Source organism: Trichoplusia ni, chromosome 6 (assembly GCF_003590095.1).
Source record: "Trichoplusia ni isolate ovarian cell line Hi5 chromosome 6, tn1, whole genome shotgun sequence".
Classification (NCBI taxonomy): domain Eukaryota; kingdom Metazoa; phylum Arthropoda; class Insecta; order Lepidoptera; family Noctuidae; genus Trichoplusia; species Trichoplusia ni.
The window spans coordinates 845,434-855,675 of NC_039483.1; the positions used below are offsets into that span (position 1 = coordinate 845,434).

The window sequence follows — 10,242 nt, forward strand, 5'->3', positions numbered from 1 at the left end:
GAAGATTGTCCGTAGAGTAATCTGACAGATTATTCGTTATCTACATGATGATCAACCACATTGGGGAGAGCTGTAGGTACCTATTACAGTAACAGACAAAACGAAAATAAAATGAAACTTAAACTAGGAGTCCAAACAAACAATAAAAGTACTTACTTCCGCATCTGCAAAAAGTCTTTAATACACATCTTTCTTGTATCCTAAAATGATAATTTTTGTAATTTGGTTGGGTGTTATCTCAAGGTCGACTGTACCGACTTTGAATTTCTTTTACCAATAGAAAGCTACAATAAAGAGACTCGAAGGCAAGATATGAAATAGACACGGGTCATTTAGTCAAATATAAAACGATTATGCTGTGCTTCGACTAGCATACCTACATTGTGAGAGAACCATTTTAACCTAGCACGTTGATACCATATAAAACAAAAACAAAGCGGTTATTTTTCAAAGGGGAACTGACCGTAATTATTTTTCAGTCAATGAACCCCTAATTAATAAAGTGCAAAAATATAATATCACTGATAAATATGCAAAAATAACAGCCGAATCAAATTATGCATAAAAACACACAATCAATAAAAATTGCAACAAGTTATCTTTAAATCAAGTTAACGATAGCCATTATTTAGATAATGGGAAAAACACTATCATATAAAGCGGTATCAATGATAATATATCTTATCAAAAGATAGAATTATGGTAAATAGTGAGTACCTGTGTTATGCGTTGCAGTGTATGTAAGTTTGTGTATTATTTCGCTTGTGTTATCAATCTGAAAGAGTGCATTCAAACAAGCTTATCGAGGAAACAGTGGGTTTACGAGGTAAGTGGCCAGCCGGCTTGTTGCGAATATGTTTGTGGAGAGATTGTAATCTTTGGTAATTAAAATTAGGTGAAGTTTAAGGTAGTTTGAAGTGGCAAGTTAGTGTGATTAGAAATAATTTTTGCATCGTTTTGAGGTAAGAAATTCATAAGTACCTAATTACTTTTTAGAAAGGCCACAGTAGAAATCTGCCTTTTTCTTAAAATATTATTTATATACATAAACTAGCTGTTGCCCGCGACTTCGTCTGCGTGGTTAGAAGATATAAGTTATGACTTTTTCTTCGCTCCTATTGGTCGCAGCGTGATGATATATAGCCTAAAACCTCCCTCGATTAATGGTATCTTCAACACAAAAATATTTTTTCAATTTGAACCAGTAGTTTCTGAGATTAGCGCTTTCAAACAAACAATCAAACAAACAATTAGTATATACATAATACATACATAGTATATACATAGTAATTAGTATATATATAGTACAATTAGTATATAGATGCCAACGATATCTTCGCTACGTTTCATCGATTTTTAATTTCTCGCGCGGAGATTTTAATATTACGATAACTCATTACCTATTAACATTTTTGGCGTAGTGTAAAAGGCAATTTTGTTCTATATTACATGCATAATATATCTAACTTATTTATTTGGATAAGGATTAATACTGTATTGTTAAAAAGAGGTTCGTAAGTAACCAATAATTTTACTGTATTAAGAAAACACATAAAAATGGTTATTGTGGGTTATTCTTGGAAGATAGACATATACCACCGCGGACTTTTTTGTAGATCTATTAAAGAGGTACAAACCCGCCATACATTGTTTTGTTGTAACTCAAAAGGTTTTGGCAGCGTTCTCGATGAAACCTCTCGAATGGCTTAATTTTATCCGACATGTTTAACTAATATCGCTGTAATATCGTCAGTTTACACAAAACCTAAACTTATTATACACTAAAACCTTCCTCAAGAATTGCTCTATCTATCGTTGAAAACCGCATAAAAATCCGTTCAGTACTTTTCTAGTTTATCGCGAACAGACAGACAGACAGACGCGGCGGGGGACTTTGTTTTATAATATGTAAGGATAAGGATTATGAAAATCAACAATGTGACACAAAATTTCGCAAAATCATCAAATGATGGTAACTTTTACAATAATAAATTTATATAAAACAATGATATAAAACAATGAAATATCTCATCGCGAATTTCTTACAAAAACATTCACAAAATGTCAACCAATTCTCAAACGTACCGATAAGGCTGTAATACTTTCATAATCATAAATGAAACGATAATTTTATTCAGTTTAAAGATAGTCTACGTCAGCGCTGTATAAATTATTAAGCTTAGTAGAGCAATATAAAATGCAGGTGACAGGGTGACGCTAAGAGGATCAACTTCCTTTTATCTTTTCTAACACCCAGTTATTGTTTATCTGCTCTGTCTAACACATGATACAATTGACGTAAAATACAATTTATTCAGGAAATAGGTGCGTGCGAGCGTTATGCAAAAAACACTTTTGATGTCTTCTGATCTGATCTGAGGTAATTCTCAAACGTGTTTTTGCATGTTTCCTGATAAAGATACGAACTAACTACCACTTTTTAATGTAAGATTGTTGTATTTGTGGATAAGAAACATAGTATTACACGTCGTAGGGAAGCGTCTCGCATCCAGAATTATATTGCATTAACCTAACTTTAACATATTCAAAGCGTTTGGAAAATGGATGGCCCTTGTATTGCACGTTAATAATTTCAGTTCCGGTTTCAAAGCCTATTTTCAGTGCTTTGCTAACGAATTAATGTATAATCTTAATTGAATAACAATCTAAGGGGCACATGAAGCATTGGTACCTACCCAATAAAATGAACATTCGATCTTTATTTATGTACAACATGACAAAGCTAAAAGTGTCCAACTCCACAAATATGTCGCGTACACCTCAGCATTGTCACGTATAAATAACTAACTTTAGAAGACAATTAACCTATAGAGCCTTAGCTAACTACATGTCCTTCTTGCCATATTAAATGCAAATAAAATAGGTTTTATGAACATACAAAGGTTCGTTTCAAATCATGCATATGACAATATAGTTTCATCACCTACTTTCTTTCAGATAGCTTCATACAACAAGACAGTTCACATTCACAACAATGGCGAAGTTCCTAAAATCAATCTTCCAGCCAACGGATAGGAGAAAGAGTACGTACGAGAACGAGGCAGAAGAGGAAAAGACTGAGACCTCGCCGATGGGGACCAAACGTCAGCTGTCCATATCCAGGTCTGGGAGAATGAGGCAGGCTAATAAGAAGAGGCACTCTTTAGCACTAGAGCTTTATGGTGAGGTGAGTAAACTGATTTAAGGATATAATATCCCATTTTTGTTTTCCGGACTAAAGTACCAATGAGTTAAACCCACGCCGAGCGTATCGCTTGGGGATATGACGCACTTGCATCGACTAAAAACTCCTGACCCGCTTGTACTGCTTGACCGACCCACTAAAATCACCTCGATTCTCCATGTTCTGCTTGGCCCAGTCAAGTGTTCTCTCGAGTAGCTGTCTCCTAGTCAATTGATATTAAGGCAGTCGTTGAAATCGGACCGGATTGTCATTTCCATGCATTAAACGTTATTTGTGTAGAGGGTGATATGGGATCATCGCGTAAAGCGTTGCATACGTCTCATTAACGTGTTAATGCTTAATATTAGATATCATGGTTATGGGTGTAACTTCCCGTTTAAAACAAACGTGTAGTACCTATTAGTCGCTGCCTGTGAGCAAGGGTTACGCAGTTCAAGTGCCGATGAATGAATGAAAAGTCAGAACAGAGTGGAACACTCACTGTCAATACAATTAATTTCCAATTGTTTTATTGGTAAAATGCTCAGGAGAATATGAAAGTACACATTCCTATTCAATCATCCGCAATTGTAAATACGGGAATTGGTGCCCTGGATACACGTAGGGCTATTCTATATTCTGTTCCCTGGACTCTGCAAAGATAAAATACAGACACTTTTCCTATTTTTTGTGTTAACTCAGATAAAGTTCTTTATCAAATAAATCACACATCGCGTTGACAAAAAATAGCATTGAGCAAAGTAGACATTCGGGTCACATAAGTGCAACGCATAAATGATTAAAATTCATCATTTCGATGACTTTCAGATTATTATCTTTCTCGTAGACTTTGTAGGTACTATAGTACCTATTGTTAATATATTGTGTACTAAAACAGAAAATAACATGATAATCGAGGCGCTTATGACGTTCGCTAAATTAAAAAAATGCTTGGTATCAGTATTATTTTAGTATGTTCAGATATTGTGTCTGGATCACACTTAAAATGGAAAAACTCCAAAAATTAAAATAACACACTACATCAGTGGCCTATAAAATTTCAGAAACTTGACTACATATTTTTAGCACTCGAAAATGCTAACTTGCAGACTAATTGTCTGCTTTTACCAATTATGTAGGTAACTTAGTAGATAATTTATCGGTCAAAAACGTTAATCGGTTTGGCCTTTTATTTACTTTGATAATACGCCAGCCTGACTGACAATTCCGTCAACGGCAGAGTAAAAGCCTGAAAGGAGAGGCGGAGTCATTACACAGCAATAGGTAGGATCTTACACAGACGACTAACAAAAAAACAAATTAGTAGTAGAAAATATTTTACCCACTCCTCCTTTTTACAATTTCTGATGAATTTTGATGTGGGTTCCAAGAGATTCAATCGTTTTTCTAGGACACACCGTACTTAAGTGCTAGTTGGTTTGTGGTGGTTATCACTGTTGATCCCAATTTAAAGGAGCTGCAATGACGGGCTTTTATTGCGGGCTTGTCCAAAAAGAAATGAATAAATATTCTAGAAGATGGCAAATCGTGTTGCCTATTATAGTCTTTTTCAGCCTTTAATTAAATAAACAAAATGTAGACATGCATGTTGCACGTCCAAAATGAGCGTTCTCAAAAAATAATACGGCTATCCGTATGGGAGGAAGTACCTATGTACTTCCCCCCATTTATCACGTTGTAAAATGCAACCATTGAACATGAACTGCAGTGACAGATAAGGATGGAGTTATATTGACAGATAGCACCATCTCTTTTACTCAATACAGCGATAGTATGAAATCAATTAGCTAAGTTTATTTGCCTTTGTTTCCCAGTTGCAATAGCTTCCAAGTGTTTTGAAATGATCATCAAGTCATTGCATTACTGCTTTATCTAGTAGATACCTCTTCTTCATAATTATGGCGCTACTTTCAAGTTCTGCATAATATTTGCTGTGTAATATTCGGTTAATTAAAAAAAAAATATCAGATTGTTTTAATTCGATTTGACGAAGCCAACAATATAACGTGACATATAATAATATAATATAATATATCCTGGGACAACTCACACACGGTTATCTGATCCCAAGCTAAGCAGAGCTTGTGTTATGGTAACCAGATAACTGATAAACTTACTTATATATTTCTAAATACATACATATTATAGATAAATTACACCCAGACACCAGAACAAATGATCATGCTCATCACACAACATTTTGTCCTGGGCTTTAACATTCCATATACTTTTACTTATTGAAGTAGGTACTCTATACGACGTGCATTTGTAGAATCTAGATGGGTTGTACAAGCCTTAGAAAGGCGTTTTTTTTCCACCGGCTCCTTGGACTCTTCTGTTAAGGGAATACGGTAAATGACGTTTAAAGAGAGACCGAGTTATTAAAAAAATTATTAAATTCGAAGTTAAATAAAAACAACTGCATATAATAACAATGACCTTGACGTTTTAGTGCCCTGTTTATTCAATAAACAAATAAAAAAAGCATTTTTATTGTGACCGATAAACGGATACGTTGTTTTAAAAAACTCGCAATAAAACGCATTATCAGTTCATTAAAATAGAATGCTGGTGTATCATTCTTCGATTAATTACCATATTGAATATTTTTATCTTTCTATCAAGATTGCTTTATAAAATTTCGTTGAGTTGTACTTATTTGAAGTTGTCGGCGACTGTATTTTTTATTGATTTACCTATTATTAGTTTAAATTTGAATTGATTAGCGTTTCCGTTTTTGATAATACTTTTGGGGATATTGGCGACTGGCAACATTATTTCATTAAATATTTTTTAATTCATGGGATTGTTTTGATTGGATTAAATTCCTTAATGCGGGTTTTACAAGCAGAGGCTTTGTTGAGAATTTAGTCTAAAATATAATGGGTTTCTACCAGGGCCCCAATTCTGCTATTTAAAATGGTCGATGAATATATGAAAATTAGATTTTCGTAATGTCGTAAGCATTTCTCCTACACAAAAATAAAAAAAATGTATGCGACGGTACACTCAAGGTGAATACAATTAATTTTCAATTATTGTGTTGGCATAATAAATAAATAAATACAAATAAATGCGGACAACATCGCATACATTGTTCTGAACCCAAAGTAAGTTGCTAAAGCACTTGTGTTATGGAATTCAGATACAACGAAGGTACCACAAACACCCAGACCCGAGACAATGTAGAAATAAGAATTCTTACATTGACCCGACCGGGGATCGAACCCGGGACCTCAGAGCAAGCGACACCTTGAAACCGGTGCGTACGCCACTCGACCACGGAGGTCGTCTAAGGAGCATGCAAGAGAATAGGAACAATATCAAATTGAATCCAATTGCCATTCATTCATCGGCGATTGTAAATAGCAGAATCGGGGCCCAGGGCCTTTCCATGAACAGACTTGAACAATCCGAATTAGGTGCAGAATTATTGTAAAAAAAATAAAGCACCCGTTTTTTTTTGCCCTAATATAAAATTGTTCGTAGCGGTAACGGATGTGCCGATTGATATCTTATAAATAACCATATCAAAATACCATAATCTCATAAAATGTAAATACACAATTAAACTGCTCTGATAGCTATTTAATAATCTCGGTAAAATCTAGAGATTGAATCAAAAAATCTTAAAAGTAAAACTTGTTTATGCAACTGCAAGAATAACCAGAATTGATAAATTATTATCACAATAAAAAATGTTGAATTTATTTAATTCTGTTTGTCATATCAGCTTGATCTAAATGTCATATCACTCTTAAATCAGCTGACAAGTTACTACTAGTTTAACCATCGACATATAATAATGGACATGCCGTTAGCGTATAATTTGCAGTATTTTTTTGGATTGAAAAGAGTGAGAGAGATGGCCTATGCTTTCGGTCTAGCACTATCTCTTTCCTCATAGATGATTCGTGCTCAGTTTTCATGACAACCATTAACATTCTAAAGAGATTAGGATAGCTCGAAAATTCGTTGCCTCTCTTTCTATCGGAGTACCACAATTCTCATCTCTGAGGCATGTCCATTAGTGTATCGATGAGTTTAACAACTTAGATAATCTTTTTTTTTTTCAGACTATACAAATAGATACAGTGGAGGCGCCGAAGTCTATAGAATACCACGTACATAGCCCCAGCAGGACAGCTCCGGCAGACCTTGCTGTCACTCCTACGACTGGCTTCGGCAAAGCCATTGTGGCTGAAGATGCTACAGCGATAAACGCAGAAGTACCAACCACTCTAGAAACACATTTCGACATCGACACAAGTGTAGTTGTACCAGCTACGTCGCCAGAGGAAGAAATTGATAGTGCATTCGAAATTATAGACAAATCGTAGCGAATTGAACTTCTGATAGTTTTGTTTTATATGAATTGTGTTTTTGAATTGAAGCCAGATTTGCGTTATCAAGTATGGATGAAAATGAACTAAAAAGCGTTGTAACGATTGTGATAGTTTTGTTTGATTTTCTGTGTTAAATGTGGCGGCTTATTATTCGTGATTGTTCGTAGTACTTCGTAAAGGTATTGTATTACGATTTACGTTTATCAAACTAAGGACCTTACGTGCACGAATCTAAATGTAAGATGTAAAAAATATAGCATAATAACAGAAAATTAAAACAATACATCAATGACCGAGATTTAAAAAATAATAATCCAAGATAAAATTCTCTTGTGTTTTCCAACATTAATTCACAATAAGATAAATACATAATTGGATTTGTACGCATGTACCATGTTTATGAACTTTGCTTTGTTTTAGCATAGCCTTGAAGTCAAAATAAATTAATATTACTTGTTAAAGATAACATTGGTAATCGTAAAATCATTGATCATTCTTACAGATAAGTAGTGAAATTATTTTATTTGATGAAGTGCGATACAAATTGGGTTTTCGATAACTTCTGACAGGAGCAGAAGTTTATTTCGATATTTTTTGGATACACAACCATCTTTTCTATTATGCGGTATAGTAACACCTTTACTCAATTTGTTAACTAACTTAGAAAAGATTAGCAATTGTCTAAAAGAGATTACAAATCTTGGTGTCTTTTTGTTGGGAAAATGCTATGGCCAGTTCTGTTGTAAAAGCAAGAAGGAACACATATTAAGCGCCGTCTTACTTCAACAGCGAGATCATAAAAAAGGCTTTGACGGTAGAATTTAACATATATTTTAGGTAGTCTGGTGTAATCAAATATGCTATCTCAAAACGTCGATAATATGTCTACCATAAACAAATGTTATAATATATTGTGCAATAGCTTAAAAGACTAGAAGCCAGTTTATTTAATTTGAGGATTAAATTCTAGACAGTTTCAACTTTCAGACGTAGGTAACACGGAAACTGATAAAATTGCAATATTGTAAAAGTTAGATTTAGATAATACATGTATACGTGACCTTTTTGATTTTAATTCAGCTTAATTTTATCTTGAATGACTGCTGTATTTAATGCTATCTTAATTTTTGGGAAAATCTTTGATGCAAATGTTTTAAGTAGTAGAGATTGTGACTAACCTTTAGGGGTTTTTAGCTATGGCATATAATTGCGTGTTTAGTATTAAATCTACATGTTTTCACGGTTTCCTACATTTTTTCATAGTTTTTCCCACATTTTAATACAGTAAACTTTTCTTGTTTGTTTGTTTTGTCTTTCCGGTTGGACTTGTGCAACTCGATTAAGGCACTTCCCGATAAGCTAGCTGGCTGAAATTTTCAGTGTAGCTTCAAACCCGATGCCAACGCAATTTACAACTATAAAAACGGCTGGACTGATTTTGTTAAAATTTGAATAGAGTGCTATTTAACAACGTGGGTTTTTAGATTTTATAACCTATTGATTTTATTGATCAGATTTAGTTTTCGGTCTTAAGGAACTGTACCATCCCTTAAAGTATCCAAGAGTATTGTGATTGGGTAAGCAAGACAGTCCTGAGAGCTGTTTTATGATATGTATCGCTACCACAACGATAATGGGTTTACCTTAAGAGTTTGGTGATTCCCAAGGACTTATTGAATGACGTTAGCTTGAAGATCCTTTGGTTAAGATGATCAGGCTCAAAAATATTACCATATTAATACGTTTCATTGACGCCAAAATGGCATGAATAATCCAGTGAGTTTAGGTACAATTTTGTTCATATTATAGGTAATTTCCTTTCCATTTAGTAATTAAATTGTACCTACGTACTATTTTACTTTGATAATGTTTTGTTGTTTATAAGACTGCTATAAGTCTTAACATTACGTGATAGATTATAAAGTTAATTATTCATTGTGTTTGCTTATTCGTTTTATTGTTTATAAGATATTTTTTGTTTGAAATTAAAGACTGATTGTTCAAAATTGTTTTTATATTTATATAACCTTGTTCTATTTGGTGTAAATGATTAAATTATGATGATTGGACTACGCATATGAATGGGCTTCTGAAGTAGTTTAGATGACGTGAATGTGATTCTGTGATTACGGTATAGGAAAAGAGGAGACTATGGTTAAAATGGATTTCAGTCATCTGATTTATTTAACACATTTTACTTTTTATCTGGGTTAAAGTTTAGTATACTATTTGCGGATGAAAAAGGTCAACAACTTATTCATATGATTCGAAAATGATTATTAGTTGCCATTAAGACTGCACGGACAGCTGAGTGGTGTAGGTCAACAACGCTAAACCTAAAAAGCACGGCATGTGATGGGTTCAATCCCCGCGTAGGACAAGTATTTGAGTGATAAACTAAAGTTTTTCCTGAGTCTAGGTGTCTAGTGCAATTATTTACGTATTGTCGGAGTATAATATTTTAAGTCGACTTTAATTCATAAAATTGGAAACTATTCACATCGACACTGACGTAGAGATTGTATTAAAAAGATGATGAGAGTTTTGATTTATGTAACAATACCAATATATGATGACATAACGACCAAATACCATTAATACAATTACAATTAAATTAATCACCTATCAAAACGTCTGCATATTAATCTTAACGAAGATTGATGGCAGGAGCGGCGGCATAACGACTGTTAA

The 10,242-nt window shown here is 33.8% G+C and overlaps 1 protein-coding gene across 1 annotated transcript; it reads left to right on the top strand.

The window, feature by feature from the left end:
- Positions 1-718: 718 nt before the first annotated feature.
- On the top strand, positions 719-8,681 carry LOC113494701. Its single transcript, XM_026873127.1, has 3 exons — positions 719-826; positions 2,959-3,187; positions 7,282-8,681. Exons 2-3 carry the CDS (start codon positions 2,996-2,998, stop codon positions 7,543-7,545), a joined length of 456 nt encoding a protein of 151 aa, XP_026728928.1. The 5' UTR covers positions 719-826; positions 2,959-2,995; the 3' UTR covers positions 7,546-8,681.
- The last annotated feature ends 1,561 nt before the right edge of the window (positions 8,682-10,242 follow it).